Here is a 23,164-nt window from a genome sequence, read left to right on the forward strand (position 1 = left end):
GGAGTAACCATAAACCATTCCAGAGCCTGAACCATGAGCCGTATTTAGATAAATAAGCACCCAGATACTTAGTAAGAGATATACTTTCAGGGGGTAGTTATATAACAAACTAATCTCCCTCCCTGTTGTGCTGTATGCAGGAGCCGCCATCTTGCTGAGCTGTCACAGGGTATAAATCGCCCCCTCGCCCGGAGATATCTGTGATAATAGCGTTACGGAGGGACCTGCGCGGCTGGAAACAAACGCTGGTGCTAGAGGCTCATGCGCCGTCCACTAAAACAATGCGGGGAGAGAACAGGAAGCGGCTTCCAACTTCCTGCTCGGGCTGACGGGAGAGAGAACAGGATGTGGCTTCCAACTTCCTGCTTGGGCTGCCACAGGGAGAGAACAGGAAGTGGCTTACAACTTCCTGCTTGGGCTGACGGGAGGATTCCGATACATTCTCCGCCGAGGGATCATGGGGAAGCAGAAAAAAAAAACCCAACACTATAAAGAGAAATACGGCAATGGAGCGAGTTTCTCTTCTCACTTTATTTCTCCCCGAAGAATAGTTTTCATTCCTTGGCGTGTTTTTTTCATACTGGGCTTGAGGCTCGCGCTTAACTCACTTTACGTTCTTAAAAGGCTGGCTTATTGTCTTCTAAAACAGACGCGATAAATCGCAGCCCGTCTCGCTCTCAAGGAGGAACATCTGGGTAAAGAAAGTCTATGGAGAGACGTTGAGATCTAAGACACTGCGGGAGACGCGTTTTATGTCAGAGAAGAAATAAAAGTCTTCTTAAGACGACACTGCAAGGCTGTATACCTCACAAGACTTCCACCTCAAATAAGACTTTTATTGGCCTTGAGGAATTTCACATTAATATTCCGTTCCCCCGACTCCACTGACTCACAGGACTCCACTGGAACGCGGAAAGATGGGCTTTTTTTGGACATTTTATTTATGGAAACCGGGAAAAACTGAATTAATTGTCATTAAAATTCATGTTTACGCCGCCATGTAACAACCGAGCCAGACGGCAGTCAAATTTACACTATAAAGGGTAAAACGGTGAAAAATCTGCCCCCCCCCGCTTGGATTTTTATACACACCGTAACCACAGGAGACTTGTAAATCTGAGATTATCCGCAAGATGTTGTTCATCTGGTTGGACCTTTGCTCGTTCTCCATGATGCTGCCGGTGGCCGGGTACGCAGAGTCAATGTAGACAATATCCAGGAGGTAGATGCCTAAAAAAAAAAAAGATCAAACATGTTAGAGACGTCCATAATATACCTGGATGATACTCACAAAGGGTTAAACAACAGTAATTGGACCGTTCACGGTTTGGGGGATCGTAAGAGGCGCAAGGTGATGGGGCTTAATGGGGAAGGAATTTTTTACATCATTTTTGTTTTACATCGTAAAATTGACGTTACATCGTACAGATTCGTTTTATGCAACAACCTTCTGGAATCGTTTGTAATTTACCGAGAGCCAAAGACAACTTGAAAAATGAATACAAGAAAATTGAATTAAAAACATTAAGAAAATAAAAAAAATAATTAAAATAAAAAAAATTAATTATTAAATTAAGAAAATTAAAATAATAAAATAATAATAATAAAAAAAGCTGGGTCTATATTACAGGGGGAGGGGGGGTATATATAAGGATTACAACCCCAACCAAAGCAGCTTTAACTCAACAAATTGTGAAACCGAAGCTAATGGAGTTCAGCCATAGACAGCGGATCTCCTATTAGACGTATCGCTAAATACAGGCCCACACCTGCCTTACTAGCCAAATACTGAGTCAAGAACGTAAAAATGGAGGCTACAAGTCCACATGGCTCGCTCTTAAAACGTCTCTTCTTTAACAGGTATAGATGAGGTTCGTGGCTCCCATGACTCTCATGCCATTAACAGGTTTAGAGGAGGTCCATGTCTCTTAAAACGAGGCACCCGTGATGCTTCTCCAGCTAGTTGTAAAGCGTAATGCTGGCCTCCCATTATTTACACCAAAAATGCACTTTTAAGTGGAAAAGTCCAGAGAATGGTGTTCTCCAGCTGAGTTGCATCAATGTTACCATTTTGAGAGGTCGACCTCCATACCGAGAGACCACCGATGAAATCTGATGTTCTACAAGACATCAGATGTCCTCCCATTCCCCCCTTCGTAAAGCCACGTTGCCGGAACCGTAGGCCGCACATCAATCAAGCACATCTTTCAGCCTTGTCTAGATCCATTTGCACGAAGGAAAAATAAATGTAAAAAAAAAAAAAAATTCCACGTAAGGAACCTCAAGGTGAACTTTGTGGTCTGAATGTGTTAGTTCAGAGTCTATTAGGAGGTGTGAGCCGGTATTTCTGTTGAAACCTGACAAATTTGTACTTTTTCGGCTTAACACAAATTTTTTTTTTTGCGGTCAGGAACATATGCATCGGGGGCTTTTACTATATCCTGAGCAAATGCCTGCCTTATCCCTCCGCGGGATTATTAATAGCTCGCCGCAGGATGTACGGTTCCACCGGCTACCAGCGTCCACTTCTACAGCAAATCCCCATCTGTCTATATTTATATTTGGACACTGAAAGCCTTGATTTGGATCAAAAAAAATAAATCCGAATACTTTCCAAAAAACCCAGCACATTCCTCTTTGTATTCACCCTTCTAGGGGTCGCGACGAGTCAAAGGGGGGCGAGTGAAATGAATACCCCCAGGAGATGAAACAAATGTAACTTTAATTTAAGTAGAAAGGTTACTGTTCCGTGGTTATGAAGCCGATACGTCTTGAATTTTGATTGGTTCGTGATATCGTTCCTTGAGAAAAAACAAAAAGGGGCTTCTGGATTTCTAGAACTCGAGCACGAGGCGGATGACCCTACGTCGGTGCGTTTCCGGTCTATCTCGAAAAGATGGTCTTCTATCTGCTGCCAAGCTCTAGAACTCTTTCGCACGCAGGATTCTATGTAAGAATGTTTCCAGACACTGAGAATGCCGTCATATTCCACGTTGTAAAAGGGAGCCCCAGGCAGATAAGACGCCGGCGCCGAGTAGAACATCAGGAATCTCTCTGAGACAGAGACGTAACTCAACAGCCAGGAGGCCACCTGATTGACGGATACGCTGACGGCGACACGGAGGTTATACGGAAAGGGAGCCAGCGTTACAGACGTTACATCGCGCCTGAGCAAAGTAAAGGTGGCCTGAACCTAGACAATCTGCCCCAAGGAAACGAGGACCTTAACACTCAGCTGGGGTGGTAATTTGCCCTCGCAAAGCACATCCTTTAAATACCCCCAAGGTACGGGGCAAGAGAAATAATCAAACAGCAAAGGAAGGGATTTCCTCACTCGACCTGTATGATCTTGGGTTATGCACAAGAAAAACCACCATCTACATCTTCAGATTGTAAGCTCTTGGGGTTCCGCCTTTTATCATTTCATCTCTGAAACACCACCACATTATTAGCCTAGTCGTGTGACGGGGGCCCCGTGTAGTCGCCCGCTTCTCCTGCTGTAACGACTCAAACCTTAATCAGTCGTTGGTCTCGTCTTAGATTCAGGAGCCGTACACCTATCCCATGCGTGTTTAATACCCTCACTGTATTACCCTCTACCACTTCTGCTGGGAGGCTGTTCCATTAATCTACCACCCTCTCAGTAAAGTAACTTTCATGTATAACACATATGTTCAATTAAGACTTAAATAAAACATTGGAACCCTGGCACTACTCGGAATTTCGCGAATAGTCTCACAGGTCTCCTGATTTACTTGCTCCGTCTAGTTTTTCGATGTTTTCTTCCAATATTCTGCAGGATTTTCTGATTTTTCTAGGAAATGTAGCTTGCGAGTAAATAACGATGAATACGCCGGAGCGCACACGCGGACGCAGCGTGAAATGTTTATACGGCTGACAGATGTGTTTAAAGGTTCTTGGAGCCCAGTGCTCAGATTAGCTCGGCTTTGATGAACATACGAGTCCCAATGAATCGCTTTCCAGGATAATGGCTTCCAGAAGCGGCGTTATGATGTAAGCAAACGTTCAGGATCCCAGCGTATGTCTGGAAGTCTTCCCGCTCTATTTTATGATCGGCGTTCGGGGTTTACGGCTGGGAACCAGATCGTTGGGAATTACGATCGTAACGCTCAGAATTTCCAGGGACGACAAGCGCGGAATCCCCCGAACCCCCAAACACTGCAGGAACCGGGCCACATGTCTATAAATGCTAGGAATCAGCGCTACGGCGCTATATAAAACAATAAATAATAAGAAAAAAACAGGGGGAAAAAAATTGTTTTTGGGGTATCGCAGGGTTCTACAGCCTTAAAAGCCCATATCATGTGTATAGAAACAGCAGGAAACCGCTTTATAAATTAAACGGGGTAAATAAACCCCATTATTCTTCTAAATACCCCGCTCAGTTACACTAATAGCTACCAACATTCCGCAAAAGTCACAGGAAAAGTCCTGGTAAAGCCCCGCCTCCAGCCACACCCCTCCAAAATAAAAATTAATGTGTTCTTCATCAGCTAGCATTAGGATTATGGGAAATTTAGTCTGCTAACAGGCCGCAGATGTTCACCTATTATAAAAAAGTATTAGAAAGGTTATTTTATCTGCATTTCTCCTAAATAACGGGCGACGAGCCAATGTACCGGTCACCCACCCTGGCATTTTAAAGGTTAATTCCCCCCCACCCCGTTAAAACTATATTGCCGACATGCATGCACATATGTTTCCATTTATACATTACGGTCACCTCTAATCATACTAAAACTATTTCACTGGGGAGGAAAAAAAATCTCTATCTGAATGGGGCCATTGAACGAATCAACGTGATAACGGCCTCTCAGAGTCGGCTTTTTCCTGTTTGTTACATAATCTGCGCGTTTCGATATTTTAAGTAGGTTAGCGTGATTTATGATCTGCGTTGTAAGGGCTTGCAGGTGGCGTTACCTCTAAGTGGATTAACGAATAAATCTTTTGGCGCTGGGGCTCTTACATCTATATAGCTGTGGGTCACCGGCGGCTGGCGATACCGCCAACTCTACGGTAAAAGGAAGCAGAAGCGCATCAGAGTATACAGCTGCTAATCTCATTTTTAACGGGTATTTTTAATGTAATAGGTTATTCTACATGCTGCGGTCTGACATCAGTTATAAAACATACACAGATGGACAGACTTCCTATTGCGTTTTAGCGTCTGGGTTCCTCAAACCCCAAGATAATAAAAGTTAATCATTTTCTCAGAACGTGAACCGAATTTTCACAAAAAATGGATTTTCTGGAAAGCGGATCTGTAAATAGTCTGCGGTTTTGTTAAATTAGAAGTGGGGTGGCTTTGTATACGGGACTAATGGCGCTGATGTGTAAACAGAAAGCTTTGTCAGATTAGCGCATGAACAAACAACTGACATTAAACAACGGCGCGCTCTGGCTAAACGCGACAACAAAAGAGAAACGTGCACAAAGTAAAGGAATATACCCAGCCATACATGCCAAGTGTCCTTGGTTAGTTTGGCCTGTCTCTGATGCCCGTCTTTTCTAGGAGGTCAGAATGTTTGCTGGGTATGAGGATATCGCAGGGTTCTACAGCCCTAAAAGCCCCCATAATGCTCATAGGAACAATAACCTTGTGCAGAGGGCTACTGAGCATCCAATAATCAGGAATGTTCATTCAATACATGAGGATTGGGTCATATTTCCATTTTATTACTAGGCAATGACTTCATCTGAACTCGGCGGATTAACATCATTTCTGCTGGCCCGAAGCATCAGTCATTAGGTCGTATCCATTGTATTTTTTGTAATACGGCACCGTGATGGCTTCATCTAAACTTCGTATTTACTTAGGACTGAAAGGCAGTGACGTTTTACAGCAGTCTCTATATAAATGGGCTCAGTTACTTGGGTTCCCCATGGGATTATCGCTCTTTGTCGGACTGGAGTACGGGGGACCGGAGGTCTATGTGTCTTCCTGAAGACCAGCTTGGATCAGAACGACTCCACATGACAGCCTGAAATATTCCATAAACAATGGTTTGGATAATACGGGAGCGACTCATCTCCCCCCCCCCCCCCAACCGAAGGACGGTGATTTATCACTCAACGAAGCCTCGTCATTTTATCAATTACATGGAATTTGTTCCAGAGATGGGAAGAAGGTGTCAGGTTCTTCAATGCTTTGGGAGGCCTGGTTCATAATTATGAATGAACGGCGGCTGCCCATCATTATTCTTTTCGCCGGCTGACTTTGCGGTGCATTTTTCGACAGTGAATGTGAACCAAAGTCAAAGATTTCGTGCTTGGAAGGAACATCTCAGTTACTTAAGAAGAACATCATGGACATCACAGAAGATCTTCATCTCCTGCTACATCACAGTCCTGGATCATTCAAGATGGTGCCTGTACAATCTTTGAGCACATCCAAAATACGAAGAAGGAACTGAAATGTAATTAAAATAGTTTCTTGTGCGTGGCGTTAGGTACACGCTTAGCCAGTTTAGGTCCGTTATGTGATGAGGTGACCCTAGTAACGTTCTCTAAGTCAAATGGTTCCGCAAGGGTGAGGAACAACAATCTGCTAGTTTTATCCAGCAAACCAAGAGGATCTGAAGACACGAATGAATGAAGCACTAATACATCATATAAAAACCAACTGGACGGGCAGACTCTACACCAGCACCCATAAAATAATGTGAAATTTGGCCACTTCTTCTCTTTATCACCCATCGATTTGGGAGTTTCCGTAAGATATGAAAACTTGATTGGGAAAAAAACCCCACAATTTATCTTTTTTCATAGTCTGGCTACTTTTTTCTTTCGAATCTCTTAATTTGGGACATGTAAACTTAAACAAATTTTGGGATCAGTAAAGGTGCCTTACGGATAGTGCAACCCAAGCCCGTGCCAGATTAAGCTTTGGTTTTATAGAAAACTATCGAGATGTCCAGAGCCAACGAGAACCACGTGCAGAAGTTGCAAACATGTAATATTGTCATTGCTTCATGTAATGGAGATCTGCGATGTTTATCTGTTTATCCAAAACACAGGATATGAGTGAAGATCATCCGAAAGGAGTTCCCCCGAATTTCTGCGGCCTATTTAAGGAATGTGTTTATCTAGAGCATATGTAAACACATGGAAAATGTCAAGGCTTTTACTTCTTAATCTTACGGAATTGTGTTGTTCAAGAAATAATAATAATAATAATAATAGAACAGATCCATAATCTTGGGGGGGAAAAGTTAAGGAAATAATAAATTATTATATGTAACAAAAATGGCACTTGTCCCGGTAGAAAGAGTTAAACCATCTTGGAAGTCAACAACTGGTTTACAGCAACCGGTGAATGTTAGAGGATAGAAGATAAATTTATATTATTAGGTATTTAAAGAGAAATAAATGTAGAAAAAACATCCATCGGAACATTGTGCTAATTTTGTTAAGATCTAATTTTTTTTTTTTTTAAAGAAAATTCTCTTGGCGTTTCTTGTTTGTTTCTAATTTCCAAATCGACCAACGTTCCTCTGTCTTGTTCCATGACATCATGCACAACGCAGGTGTTTCTAATTAATTGTCCACCTGTTCAAAACTAGAACGTGTCCCAATTTTATAAATAAACTTTTAGGATGATTTTCCAAAAAATTCCCAAATTTCCTAACCAATTTAAGAAAATTGCTTTAGTATATTTTTGTAAAAAATACCGTTTTTTTTTTTCTTTTCAAAAAGCTTTCTAATTACTGAAACTTTGTTTTTCCTTTAGAACCAAATCAGCATTAACCCTCCCCCCACCCCCACTGCAATTTTGGCTAAAAACAAAAACATTTCAAGTAATTCATGGGGAAAACTTCAAATGAAAAAAATGTATTCATTTTAAGCATTTTAACTTCGGCTCAGTTGTTCCATTTTAACGCCGAACATCATTCCCCACTCCCCGTACCACCGGAGCTCTGCTGATTGCCAAATAATTAGAGTTTCAGTAGACGAGACCCCCTATGTCTTGCTGCATTAAATCCTGCCACACAGTCATTTAAATATAAAGTAATGAGATATTTGTCTCCCGAATTAAATACATAATAATTAATTCTCTTTTCCAGGAAGCTGAGATCATTCTCCAAACAACCCCCCCCCCGCTCTCTTTAATGGCAATGAGGTCACACGATTACATTGGGTCACAGGATATGGGGGGGATTAATAAATCAGGGACCGTCTCTTACCCCATCTGACAGCTTAACATGTTTGAATGACCCATCTGTTTCTGATTGCCCATGCGATAATGCAGATTTCCCCTTTCAATTATACGCACTCAAATGTTACTTGAAACTTAGTATTTGTTTTCACAAGAAAAAGAAAAATGATTGGCTAGGTGGTCACTGAAACAACGGCTTAAGGAATAACATGGGTTCTTCTTAAAATGTTTTTTTTTTTTTCAAAGAAAATTCCACTCCAGCGAAGGGTGGTTAAACACGGGGGATACGAGGAACATCCATGCTTAAAGAGGAACCAGTGGTTCTTCCAATTATAAATTCCCCCCCGAGGTATAAGGAAGCCACCATGGCTCATGGTTGAAGGGCTATTAATTCATATCCCATTACGTTCCTTGACTTCATATCAGAAGTTAATTTTGGTAAGAAAAAGGAGATTCTCATGGAAACCTGCCAAGGTAAGACTGATGGAAGCAGTACTGCTTCGAGAGGATCTCTTACTGGTGGCACTTGGTTGGCAATATCTTGACATTAGCCTGGGGTCAAGCCTCATCGACCTGTTAATTCCATTTCCCGATCTCGGGGTGGGTGCGGGAGCGAATGTTGACTCCAGGGGGGTATGTGTTACAGATCTTCCTCGTCCTCAAAGAGCTCAAAGCGGATTAATCATCACAGCTTCTGATCGCATTTGTTTGCGTAAATCTGGAGAGATGAGATTAATCTAAACACGACTGACCGCCGGTGGATTAGGAAAGAGCTGACGTATCCTGCCCTTTGTGATTACAAGACGCACGGAACTACGGAACACGGATTTGCGTTTGATCTGATAGAGTCTTCATTCTGGCTCCTTTCCAAGACAGAGACCAACATCCAGGATGTGACACCTCCATGTGTCCCAATCCCAATGGGGCTCCGGGTCATAAGGACGACAACGATTAACACTCACGGCTGTCTTCTTCACTGTTCAGTAATGGAGGCTATAGAGCCCAAGTAATTTCTAGGGGGCACACAACTAAACTGTTTATCAAATGTCCTTGTTTTATGTTAGCTCGTAGCCCCATGATGGAGATGTAGTGGAGAAGGATGGAGTAGTCCCTTGACCTACACAAGTATTTTTCTATCTCTTTATGGCAAGCCTTTCCCTTGGCATGCTGAATTAAGTTGGCCTATGAGTCTAGACATACCCAGGACTACCCGAGTATGAACGCTCCACTTGTTTGGGAGTTAGACGTACTTATGCAGAATTTAGGACCAGACAGAAGATTTTACAAGCTAACTTCATTTTATGAACGAGGAACGGAGACCCCCAACAACATCAATAACAGCATACCCTAAATAACAAGAGGTTTTTGGATCCATAACTGCTGAGATTTACCCTTCTTCTGTATATTTTTCCAGTAGTAAAATGAAGGACTTTTCCATCACTTGAACAGAGTAGAAGATACTTGGAGCTCCATCAGATGTTCCGGCCAGCTGGAAGCACCCACCATCCCCTATCCTACTTGCCGTTGTTACCCTTTTAACACACTGGCTACTCAGCCTTTGTTGATGGCCGCTGAGAACATCAATCTGGACATTTGATAAAACACCACGGTAGTGAGATCGCTCAATAATTACCCAATATCTGTCCGAAAGTCCCGGGAATCGTACGGACCGAGCACCTCTCCGCACAGATGAGGCAGCGGCTTTTTGTTTTGTGGTTTGATGGACTCTGCGTATCATTATTTCAGAAGGCACTTTTTTTGGCCCATTCGTAGAAAAACAGAGGAAGCGCTTGTGGTCTAAGCAGCTGTAGCGGGTACAGTAAAACGTTCACTTTTATAAGCGGAAAGAATCCACTTCACATGAAAAGCCGCGTCCGCCGCTCCAGCTGCAAACGATTGAATTAACAGAGGGCAAAGCAACGCTCGAGTGGACATGGTTTTCAAATTTACAGCTAAGCCGGGGCTATTAAATCCGTGGAATAAATCATACCGCGCAGAACGGACGTCCGAAAATATACTTGTCAAACCGAGGAACAAAAGTCTCGGCCAAACCCTCTTTATTGGACAGGAACAAAGTTGTATCTTCCTCAGATTTATTGTGATGGTTTGCAGAAGATCGCCTGGAATTTTAAAGCCTGGAACTCTTGGGAAAACCAAGGCTGAACTTAACAGGTTCTCCGACCCCACGATCAACCTCAGATGGAATTCTCAGAATCCAAAAGGGTTCCGCAGCAAATACTCCTTAAAAATGATCAATTTTCCAATATGAGGGTTTTTTTTTATATAAATTTACTCGTTTCAGGTACCTCCGGCTCTAAATTGTCATCCACGCCCCCCCACACCTCATTATAATTCAAAAAACCTGTTTTAATCAGTAAAGCATTTCTACACGGATTTAATCAGTGAAGTCATGCTTTGTACTGTGATTAGAAGTCACCGCTGTAACAATGTTTCCGGAGATACCTGCGCAGGGAATACTGATAGGAAATCGAGATACCGTCTGCCGGTAATCACATGGCAGATTTATTTAAGAGTCATTAAGGTGCCGCACTCTCCGATGATATCTCTCTTTCTTGAGAGACGGGTCCAGCTGAAGGAGAGACCTCCGAGCCCAATAAAAGATCACCTTTCTCCCATTTTGGCATATACACAGGATAGCCACTCGACGGGAGCTGGGAAGGGTCAAACACTTTTGATATGGATGGATTAGATTTCAGTAGAGGTTGGGTCTTGGTTTCGGTGGATGTTTGCGGATTCCCTGTTGGATCAGATCTCTCATATGCCCAACCAGGCTGTAACCAAAAACAAGGGGCGGGCAGCCCCCCAAAACTAATCCAGCCAAACTACTACAATGGCCCACAAGGGACATGCGGACCAATAACAGGCACCCGCAATAAATTATTAGAAGCCTCCGAAATCAACGCCGAAAAAAAAACAGATCCAGACCCGGTAAAAAAAAATTCTCTATTTTCTAAAAATTAAACGTTATAATAAAAAAAAAAAAAAAAAAAAAAAAAAGGAATATTTTTGTACTTTCTGCTCACGAAAGACTTTTAAGTCACGAAAGGTTGTACCCGGGACGTGCGAAGCCTCGCCGTCCATCGTGAGCTGCATTATGTCATCTGGCAAAGCTTTTCAAACCCAGTGAAGTGAGCGAAGTTTAATCCTCAACTAATGAGGTGATAATAACTTTTCAGAATATTTAATAAAGGTCAAGGCCCGGCACCCGGGGAAAGGGACAATAGGGATCGAGAAACCCACTGGCCAAAATCGAGCCATCACGGGGCAAAGCATCTAAATACGGAGCAGTCAGCACCAACATTCTATTGGTTTCCATGGTAACCCTGCCTTTACAATTAGAATATGGCTTCAGAAATGTCCTTCCTACACATGACCCAAAAGTTCTTAAAAATAGGTTAGTTTTTAGCTTTTCCTACTAAATTTATGTAGGAAACGCTTTCATCTACAAAATCCTTTTTTGCATGATTGCAGCGTCTACATTGTATCCCAGCGAATTCTAAGAAAACAAACCAAAAAACACTCATTTTAATGGCATTTTCAGTAATAACGATTAGGGAAGCGCACAGGTACTTTTTCCTTTTATAAGAGAAAACAGTAACGGATTAAAAACCTGGAAACCCGAAAGAACGTTTCCATTCTGGAGGACGTCGGGGGGCCGCTGATTCTTGAGTCAAAACATCGCGTTTACAGGAGGGTTTTGCTTTTAAAAGCTGGCAAAACATTTCTTTCCCACCAATGCCTCCTGCCCTTCATCCCGGCAGGAACCGATTGTTAGGGGGATTAAACTGGAAGATGCTGATCGCTTCAAAATGCAATCCCTAAAAAAAACTATTTGGGGGTGGATTTAACCCATTTTTCTACCAGGTTCTTCATCGGTGCTTTAAAGAGTTAACCTGTATTCCATATGTTCAAAAATATGGTTTTCATAGTCTCTAGAAACGCCGATTATTTTTTTCCCTTGGTAATGGGTTCCACGCACGCTGTCGGCGAGCGTTTAAGATCCATATGGAATAAAATTTACAAAAAATAATATTAAATCAAAAAAACATGTAGTAAAACCGCAAGAACGTCTTTCCCGTGCAAGTTGTTGTGTTTCCTTTGTTTGGAAATCCCTGGCTTGGGTTTGGTTATTATTACAACGTTCTAAGGTCACATCATGTCCCAAAATCCCTCATCCAGAGATTCCTATTTGACGGAGTAAACATTGTAATAAACATGCGATACGAGGACCCCTACTGCACCCCCTCCCAAAAAAAGACCTAAAAAATACATTGTTACTAATGACAGCAATAGAAAATGTTTGTTTATGGTTCAAAAGCAGCCGTATTACATCATTATTGTGCAAAGAACAGCACATGAAGAGTTAAGAAGTGATAATGGCAGGAGCTTCGGCCCCTCTTGGCAACGCCAGACGCGTCCCTCAGCGCCACCAATGGAAACTTGGGTTGAATATTTATGAGAGCTCATCGAGACGCTCCGTACCCCGCTGGACCTTCTCCTTGGTAAAGATATGTTAATAAACTCCACCGGGTTCCGACCGCTCTCCTCGTCGTAACGTAGAGGCGAGAGATCATTAAACGGGAATTAGCCGCTTTCTGGGTCTTTCTCCAATTAAAAACTAATTGGGGCTTTTCGGTGAAACCCAAGTAGAATTTAATCGGTTGGCTAACCGGCAAATAACAAATACAGTTTTAAAAAAGGGTTTAAAGGTATTCTTCTCCGAAACAAAGATATCTTCGTGAGAAGAAGAGAAGCCTCGAGTCATGAGGTCCTCCTTATGGCTACCAATGCCCCAGTGCACAGAATGGATCCAAATGTACTTCAACCTCCTAAAGCCATATCAACTTCAGACACATAAAAGTTCTACAGGGTTTGACTGATATAATCCCAGCGTGTAGATCCAGCTGATGTCATCAGGAAAGGCACGTGAAGAACCAGATCGTGGCAGGGTTTCACTTCATGCATGAAGGATGAGGTTTCTGTCTGATCTTGCCTAGGACAGCTAAACTTATAAAACCAAAAAGCTAAAAGGTGGCCCTCAAACTCTGAATTCCCCGATTCCATTGCGCAGACGGAGAATGGAGAGGACACGTCCTTAACATTCTACTATTCCATAACTCCAGGTAATAGCCAGGTACTGATGGTTAAGAAAATGTAACCACTATAGAAAACATGATCCGTGAGCCTCACCTATGGTTCTTCTTAATGTTGTCTACATCTGACCTAGCAGAAGTATCTTCGGGCTTGAAAGAACCTCATCCTTCTGCCTACTTATCGCCCCCCCCCCCCCCCCAAGGTCTAGGCTGCTTTTTATGAGAACCTTTCATGGTTACTCCAAAATGGTGATAAGCAAAAAATCCCCAGTTTGGCCAAGATTCAGACAAAAAGACTTTAGGCCGACCAGCAGGGTCACATAGAAAAAATATCCCTTTCCCCGTTCATGGCAGCAGAAGACGGGGAAACCTCTGTCCTGAAACCTGGTTTGGACACTTTGGTCTGATCTCGTTTCATCGCCGGCTTCCACTTTTGCTCAGAAACAAGCAATATTTTCTTAACGTGTCCTTCAGGGATTTGCCTGAACCGACGTCTCTGAAGTGTGCTTTTCTTCTGTCAACAATTGGGCAAGAATTAAAGTCTCCAGGATGTGAACCGAACGTTAAACTGGCAAAGGAAGCGACCAAAAATCCGAGTGTGGTTTTCGGAACTCACCATGAAACGCGTTCCAAAAAAGCTTCTAACTCCTAAAATAATTAATTTATTGCCGTTCCGTAATTGCTTTAGTACTTGTGAATTCTGAGTTTTTAGTTAATAAGTGAGGGGGAGCCAAGGAAAGCCTCTATGGTTAGCGAGGGTCCGCTTCAGCCCCCATGGTGACTTTGCATTCAACGGCTTTCCAAAATCCCGTGTGATGGAAAGGCTTGGCTCATAACGATCAGTCATTTCCTTAAATATGGAAGTAACACCCATTAAATGATATTAAAATAGCTCATTTAGGAATTGATTTTTTTTTCTTATTTGCCGTTACTATGGAGACACCTGGAAACATTGACATAATGTAACAAAAACAACTCATCTTTAACAAAAAAAACTGTATTGTACCATATCATCGTCATATTACATTGTATCCAAAAAATTGTCTCTTCAGAGCCCCTTTTGACAAAAAGGACAATATATGTCTGTCATGGGTTCTACACCAGAGAAGGTGGTAGATAAGTGGAATAGCCTCCCAGCAGAAGTGGTAGAGGGTAATACAGCGAGGGTATTAAACATGCATGGGGTAGACATACGGCTCCTGAATCTAAGACGAGACCAACGACTGATTAAGGTTTGAGTCGTTACAGCGGGAGAAACGGGCGACTAGACGGGGGCCGGACGGGGGCTGTGAAATGCGTCATGCCAAGAAACTCCAATAAAATAAACAAGGTAATTTATTGAGGCTGCAAAGACTTCCCTGTAACGCGGGCGATGCATGTAACTGCGAGATGTATGATTTATATGTGGGGTTTGTGGAGTATTAGGAGCCGCTCTCCAAGTGGGACGCCGGTTAAAAAAAAAAATGCAGCAGTCAGCGAATTATCCTGACGCGGCGAGTTCATTGTCAGCGACCACAAAGGCGAGAGCTCGGCCGCTGAAACCCGCCTGCGGAGCACACGCTGGGACTTACCACCTGGGTTTATAACAGCCACTAAACAGAAGGCAGACACATTATTGGGATATTTCGCTAAAGTCTCCTTTTTTTTTTCTTCAAAAGGAACAGATATTTCTCCAAAAGCCGCTTCTTTTGCAAAAGGCGGAATGATGAATTGTAGCAAACGCCGCGCGAGCCAAAGAAAGTAGAATTGGTTTGGGGAGAGGAAGCGGGGAATGTTCCTCTGGGGGCACGGGGGTTTGAGATATACCTTGACGGGGGCAGGAGGAGAGTTGCTTGGGAGCCAAGGCAAACATTTCGAGGAGTTAAGACTTTCCTATTAAAATGCGCTACTGTGCAAAAAAAATGTTCTTCCAGCGTCTGAACCCACCAGGACGCGGTCCAAAGAATGAGCTCACGGCAAGCTTCGCTCTCACATTCAAACCGCTCTCCGTCCAAGCGGATGATTCCTGATCTCAGTTTACGTTTTTCAGCGGCTGTTACCCCCCCAGCATAAAAAGCCACTACTATGAAATCGGCATAAAAACCTGATTATGGAGAGTTTGAATATTAGTGGCGCATGTTCTATAAATGGGGTTCACAATATGACTGGTGTAGCTTTATCTGCATACCTGGAACGTGTCGGGCTCAGTCTTAGAGTTTTTACCCCAATCTCAGGGTGAATGGGTCTCGGAGGAATATCAGGCAAATTCTCATGGTTTTGGGGTGAATGGGGAGATTCTCGAGGTCCATCTCGGGTTTATGGGCAGGTTCTCGGGATTCTGGAGCCAACTCCTTCATATCTTACTCTGATTTAATGATAGCTGAGCATCCAAATTGGTGCCTTTCTCCCTGCTACATCACAGCCGGAGTCCCTGCTTGAATACAGTTGACTCCATTCAAAATATCTTTACCTCTTGACAAGTCATGGCTCTTATAAGGACCCTCATTAGAGCCATTTGGCTGCTGCCATTAGTGAAATGCTTGTGATTATAAAAGGGTTAATGTTTAAAGGGTCTCTGAATCAGCTGATTTGGACTGTCTGGTCTGAACCCCCCCAAGGCAACATCTCATCCGATCACTCGGGGCCTCTAAACTGCCCACAAAAAAGAAATATAGTCTGCGTTTAACTGACGTAGGTCGGCCGTCTTATTATGCTGCCGCACGATATAGGAATTTTTATGAGTGATGATCTCATCGTACGTACAGATGGAAACCCTATCATGCAATGAGCTCAGTTTTTTGGTAAAATTACAAAAAAATAATAGGTTGAAAGTTCATCGGGAAAAAAAACCCCCCACCAAACGCTGTTCTACTTGTCTAGTGTTTATCGTTAACCGGTAATTCTGAACATATTCCCCGAGATTTATTACCAGGGAATTTCAATGGCAGAAGATAAGTGAAGGCAAGAGCTTACAATCTATTGAAACCTCAAACCTTAATCAGTCGTTGGTCTCGTCTTAGATTCAGGAGCTGTTTGTCTATCCCGCGCATGTTTAAATCCCCTCACTGTATTGGCCTCTACCACCTCTGCTGGGAGGCTGTTCCACTTATCCACCACCCTCTCAGTAAAGTAAAGCTTCCTTCCGTTCCATCTCAGCGTCTGACCGTCTAGTGTTAGATTCTTGTAACTTTTCTCCTCCTTTGAAAGTTCCGTGGGCCACCAGACATACCCAAATCCGTATGGTTTCTTCGCAGAAATCAAGTCCGGACAAAACATTTTGGGACTTCTTTATCCTTTTTAGGTTTCATTTACCATTAAAACAAACAAAAATAGCGTTTCTTCATCGTAATTACTCTTATTGTGACACTTCTTCTAAATAACTCCGACTCCACCACAAAAAAAAGTGTTTCTGTTCCTGAAAATTAATCAGAAACGATCTGATGATTTTCTCCTCTCTCTCCGGTCCGCAACGTCAAGAAATCAGGTTTGTTATTCTTTAATTGCTCTGCGTCGCTTATTCCTGATTAGTGGAGAATTCATGGCAGCTGAACCTGTCAGAATGAGTTAAATTGCTGAGGTGTAAACGGTAATATTGTTTCTTTTGGTACTTGGATGGACAGATTTAGCTCCATGGCTCGCTTGGCACATGATCACCGCCATCGCTCTGGAAAAAATGCATGGTGGGACAGGAGCAACAAGAAGTTCCATCCAAGGTCCACCTTCTTCTGAGAATAAACCAATATCTTCATTAAATCCATCAAAAGATGCTTTTGTAACAATGTATCTATCAATGAAACAATTCCCTTCATTCCAAATGTCAACTTGGACCTCTGTCTTTTGCTCATTCAATTCTTTTCCATCTGTTCTTCAACCAGGAGGTCCACGTACAAAGCACTTGCCCACAGAGCTTACAGATGTCAGTTTGAGCTCGTTGAGTGTTCTCGGTCTCTATAGACAAATTTCCCACCAAGATTCTGGTAAATTCTGCAGCTGAACTTGATGACATCTTCCAAGCTTGGCTCCTCTCAATAGCTATCAGAAGATCTAGTATATCTTCTCCAGGAAGGAATCCACTTCTCAGGATCATCACTTGAGTCTCGTAAGCTCCATAACCCAAAATATCTGTCTCTGTTTGGGATAGCACGCAGCCTTCAGCCCCCGGCTTGGTGTCGGCCATCAATGAAGACTTTGCTTGGAAGGTTTTGGTGAATCGATCCAATTGAGCGGACTTTACTTGACTTGGAAGGACCTGCCTGAATCCAATAACTAAGCCTGGAACACGATAGCAAACGATAAGTTATTGCCTCCCTCTACTGAGAAAATCATTCCTATAAAATACAAATTATACTTTACTTATCCGAGTATTCCCTACAAGGCTTCCTAGCAGAGCCCACCTGTCCTCTCCATGATTAGGATTACATATGGCGAGCGGTAAATCAAAATAGTACATTACGACTTGTCATTAACCATCAATAACGGCAACGAGCTAAGGATTGAAATCAAATGACTCTGGGGTATCTTGGGGAAAATATTAAATGTTTCAGTAAAGGCAAGAAATCCTTTTAAAATACAAGTTTACTACATAGCGTTGGAATCACGCTCGGTTGCAGCCAAATCACTGAAAGTGCCTATTCGTTATATATTTTTTTTCACAATTATTAAAAGATCTAAGATTTCTAAGGTATAATAAATACATACACCAGGCCTGCCATCACCAGTCCAACCCTCTACCCACCTCTGGAACGGAGCTAAATGATGGATTGTAGCTGGAAACTTTATCAGAAGATTCTAATGTATCTACAGAATGTAGAATTGCCATCGATTTTGAAAATGTGGTTTATGGAGTCACCTGAATTCAAGCAGGGATTTGATAACAATATCAGGTCTACTCCACAAGGTCAACTCCTTAGGGGTTCAGCCATGGTCAATTGAATCAGACTTTAATCTGGTCCACTTCATAAAACCCCAAGCTCAGGCTGTATCAGAGGTTGTCTCGATTTATTTTACATTCATAATATAATATTTAATGTCTTTTTTTGGTTTATTGGTTTATTTCTCCAGGAGTCTCGAGGAGATGGGTGCGAGAGATTTCTCTCACCTACTGTAAAGTGTAAAAGTTTAGCTCTGTTTCCAGCACCGGAGGGATGATTATGCTGACTTTAGTAGAACAGAAAAGCACACGGTGTACTGCAAAGATTTCCCTTAATTTTTGGAAAAAAAAGGGGGAAATATTGCAGCAAATCCAAAAAAAAAAACAAAAAAAAAAACCAAGTTATTAATTTGCTATTATCCTGTGGAAAAATAGGACTGGGCATTCGAAGGCTGAAAGCAAAAACCTCATTCTTTGTATGTTAGCTCAGAAGCAGAATCTACCCCAGAAGCCTTGCGGTTTTTGGCCAGAACTGTGACAAGTTGGGTTTTAACTGATGTGAAAAGAAAAGAAATCTCTCGCCCTCAGGGACGCACTTCCAAAACTGTGCTTGATCTCAGCAGTCAGAGGTTAACTTTTTCCGTAATAAAATTCATGAATAAAGAAAGAGAATTGTAAAAAAAACGAGTAAAAAAACACTATGGTTTGGAAGGACAGTCAGGGAGGAAAGGTTTTCCGCTTAAAACATTATTAATGATGGGGTTACCGACAGCTGTGCATGTACTTGTAATCAGTCTGTCTATCTCTGCGTACGGCACGGAATCCAAGTATTAAATATTATCGTCTGGCTTCCAACCTCCTACAGAAGATCAGTCAGAGACACTGAAGGTAAGTATGTAGGACGTGCCATTACGGCACAGAGTCTTCAAGGCTCAACGTTCTCAGCGCACAAGCCATCATTGGTCTTTATGGGCTAAAGTTCTGGACGTATAGATAGGGGTTAATCAAGCCTGTGCTAGATGTACATGCAACAATGTAACAGATGCTGCACCCCGCTCTTCTTCATTCAACTAACGTAGATAAGGTCCACCTTGCCATTAAATGGAATGCGGGAAGAACGTTGTTTTACTTGAAGCTACCAGGCCAGGGTAACATCCAATTGCAATAAACATTAAACAGCTTAACCACCTGCATTTGCATATGGGGCTCCCTATTTAAATATGTAACCACCACTGGCTGTGCCAACCCACCACAAAGCCATGTGCTGCAACTTATACTCAAGCAGACACTTCCACTCCTGTTTCTTACCCCCCCCCCCGCATAGCTCCTCTAGGCTTCCTCCATCAATCATGCTTGTGCCATATTGGCGTGAAATGTACATTTGTGCACAAAACAGAGCAATAAGATTCCCTCGCCTGCTACACAAACACAACAGCCGTTGCCGGAGGTCAACTTGGAAACTCTGCCCAAAAAACCCTCTTAAAAGACTTTCTGGAAGGGACCCTAAAGCTTTCCTAAGTAAACAGTTTAAGGACTATATGGGGTTTGTTTATTTTCCTTCTCTCGAGATGCTTATTAAACCTTCACTTTGATTAAAACGCCAGCTGTTTTTGTCTAACGAGGGAGATGCAGAGAGAGAGAGCGAGGCGGCCGCGGGGTCCGTGTATCGCTCGCTCCAGAAAAGGACAGGGATGTCTGTTTATATGTTCCGTTCTAAGTTTGTTAACATCGACCAGCGCCAGTCTTATCTGACCAGTGAGTGGAAATACAATGTAATCACTGCAGTATTTGGAGGGGGGACTTTCTTTTTTGGCTCAACAATCCGTTTGCTGTCCCGAAGGTGGACTACTTGATGGGTCAACATGCTCACCCAACGACTTATGAATATCGATCAATAAATGATGTTATAACAATGTAACGGAACCCGATTGTTACATACGATGATACAGAATCATGCCTCGGAGCGGTAAGCGATTTTCTGAAAGGCTGGAGTCATGGAAGTATGATGGACAGCTGGATTTCCCAAGAAGTTATGCAGCAGCTCATGGTGGTCAGTAAATACCGAACATGATAGACACTGACCTCCTTCGAATTCAATCTTTTATGACTCCATACCGTCGTTACATTGGTGCACTCGTGTCATCCACATCTATTTAAGAGCCAAGACTATTAAACTTTGGGGGTCTCATAGGTTGGGTCGTTACTTGGCTGAAAGACCTAACAAAAAGACATGGTGGAGGTCACAGTCCATAAGGTAGAACCCAGGAGAAGACGTCCAAGAACCCGAGCGATGGGCCGATCCAGACGGATTCCTTAGAACATCTCATCCTTCATTTCTATTCTTTGATTTCCTGAGCCGCTCGCAGAATTTTTTTTTTCTTTGAAGCCATAATGACTCTAACATTCGTGTTCTCTGAGAAAGTGTCCGTGACGCTGGGGAGATTTAACTCCGTTACATTAGTACAGGAATAAAAACAAAGGCACGATGATAGCGCCCGTGTCAGCACTTTTCTTGCCAGTTGCTGGAGTAGAATTTAGAATCTACTCGACCGCATGTAGACAGCAAGTCCATCAATGTTTTAATTCAATTTATAGAAACCAATTATTCAGTTCACGGCTGAAGAGGAGCCAACCTTAAACCAACTATTTTTAGGGTAATAGTGTTCATGCTAAGAAAAAAAATTCAATTTTTTCTTCTAAAAAAAAAAAATCAAGCATTTTAGAGGGGGAAAATGATGTAATATAGTATTGTTCTGTTGAAACAAAGATACGTATCAGGGCATGAATATTTCCGTTAGTTGGTAGGTTAATAGAGTTGATTCAATTTTGTGTACATGGCATGAATATTTCCATCCTTGTCAGTTGGTTGGAAGGCCCCCATGTACCATTTTTTGCATTTCGGACGTGGTGAGCGAGTGATAAGGGGGTACATATCGGTCCCGCTCACTTGGAGTAATCAAGCCGTATGTGGAAGCGGACAGTTGACAGTATCGAGTATGGTTAATCAAGGTCACCAGACCTTAACAATAACAAGCAAAACGGCCTAATGCCTGTGTTTGTAAGAGACCAAAAACAAAGCGCGCAGCCTGAAAAGAGAGCGCTGGTGCATGAGTGAGTATTCTTGAAAGTACAATGCGCCAGCGACAAAAAAAAAAGAAAAAAGAGAGACTTTTTCTGCAGATCAGTGCACTTGGCATGGATTAATCCCTTGTTAGCACGAGAGCGATTAAAGCTCCGTAGCGGAGCGGCGTACAGCCCGTCTCTGTTCCCAGCCTCCCTCGTTAGAGGCTCCGGAGCTGGAATTAGATGAGGCCAGTGGGGGGGGGGGTCTAATTATTGGGAAAGGAATTAAAATCTGTCTGTTGGGGGGGGCAGCTTCAGGTGGGTCGTCACATTACATTTTAAGGCTCACAAAAAGTGATCCTATACCTTTAACGGAATCTGATTTTAATGTAAAGTGACCAAAAACTTAACTACTCTAATAACTCAAATATTTCTTCTTCTTCGTTATTGTTTCTCCCGTCTATTATTGCCCCGAACTCTGACACTGGTCGGTCCTCCTGCCCCAGTAAACACAAGCGATACTAAGTGTCTCTGGTAAAGGTTGGTTGGCCTGTCATATTACAGAAACATGGAGGTATGGATTAATCACCCTGTTGTATCCACACGTCCAGGTAATTGATTGGTTAGCCTGTTGTATCAGCACATCTAGGTCATTGATTGGTCAGCCTGTTGTATCTGCACGTCCAGGTCATTGATTGGTTAGCCTGTTGTATCAGCACATCTAGGTAATTGATTGGTTAGCCTGTTGTATCTGCACATCTAGGTAATTGATTGGTTAGCCCGTTGTATCTGCACGTCCAGGTCATTGATTGGTCAGCCTGTTGTATCATATATATACTTTAATGGATGTTATTTTTAATGATTATTCCAGCTGGGTTTCATAAAGGGTGAAAAATCACTGATTTAAACCTTTACCTGTCACCATAAACCATCTGCGGACTTACAAAAAAGTATCTGGTTGCAGTCGCTCTAATCTCCCCAATCCTGGCCGACGAAACTAAACTACTAACAGGCGCTGCGTTAACCTTCTTGTGCACCTGCCGCAGGATAAATACCCCCAATGGCAGGATATATACCCCCAACCGCAAGATATATACCCACAGCGGCAGCATATATACCCACAGCGGAAGCATATATACCCACAGCGGCAGGATATATACCCACAACGGCAGGATATATACCCACAGCGGCAGGATATATACCCACAGCGGCAGGATATATACCCACAGTGGCAGGATATATACCCACAACGGCAGGATATATACCCACAGCGGCAGGATATATACCCACAGCGGCAGGATATATACCCACAGTGGCAGGATATATACCCACAAAGGCAGGATTATTCTTCTAAATTCCCCCCCTCAGTTACCGTTGGGTCAGTAATGCCCCTGTCCTTGTCGGTCCTTGGGGTTATTGTTTGGATCTGTAGGGATCATTATAATATAACACAAACCATAAGGCATCAGAAATGTACATGTTTTGGGGGCCATATCTACCTGCTCAAGATATTCCTTTTACTAAAAAATAGTAGCTGTTTGGGTCTGTAAAAGAAAAAAAACAGATTGCAAATTGGCCTCTAGATTGTAAGCTTGCGAGCAGGGCTCTCTCCACCAAATGTATCGGTTTGTCTTAGTCTGTCAATTCTTGTCTTGTCATATCCCTTGAATTTATGGATTGTATTAAGCGCTGCGTAAACTGTTGGCGCTATATAAATAAAGGATAATAAAATAATAATAATAAATACAGAATCTTTCAGAATTCCCGCAGACAGAGAATTCCGGATGTCATCCTGAAAGCATTTGATTTGCATTTGAATTAAATTGACGCCCCCCCCCCCCCCGATTCCAACGGGAAATCTCCCGTCCAACCCTTTTTTGACATTTTTTTGTTGTAAGGAAAGATTTCTGCGACCATAAAATAGAAAATAACTACTATGATCCGACCTCCCGCTTTCTGCCG

The 23,164-nt window shown here is 42.7% G+C and overlaps 1 protein-coding gene across 5 annotated transcripts in view; it reads right to left on the reverse strand.

Annotated features, from left to right (window-relative positions):
- Positions 1–23,164, reverse strand: part of LOC149277434 (ras-specific guanine nucleotide-releasing factor RalGPS1-like) — a 103,026-nt gene that overhangs the window by 17,533 nt on the left and 62,329 nt on the right. For all 5 annotated transcript variants that reach the window (XM_089502859.1, XM_089502858.1, XM_089502857.1 and 2 more), the window contains exon 8: positions 1,093–1,230. In XM_089502859.1, the coding sequence (XP_089358985.1) occupies positions 1,093–1,230 (138 nt within the window). The remainder of the gene's footprint in view (positions 1–1,092; positions 1,231–23,164) is intronic.

Source organism: Sceloporus occidentalis, unplaced genomic scaffold (assembly GCF_023333645.1).
Source record: "Sceloporus occidentalis isolate IW3139 unplaced genomic scaffold, rSceOcc1.0.p SCAF_214, whole genome shotgun sequence".
Classification (NCBI taxonomy): Eukaryota; Metazoa; Chordata; class Lepidosauria; order Squamata; family Phrynosomatidae; genus Sceloporus; species Sceloporus occidentalis.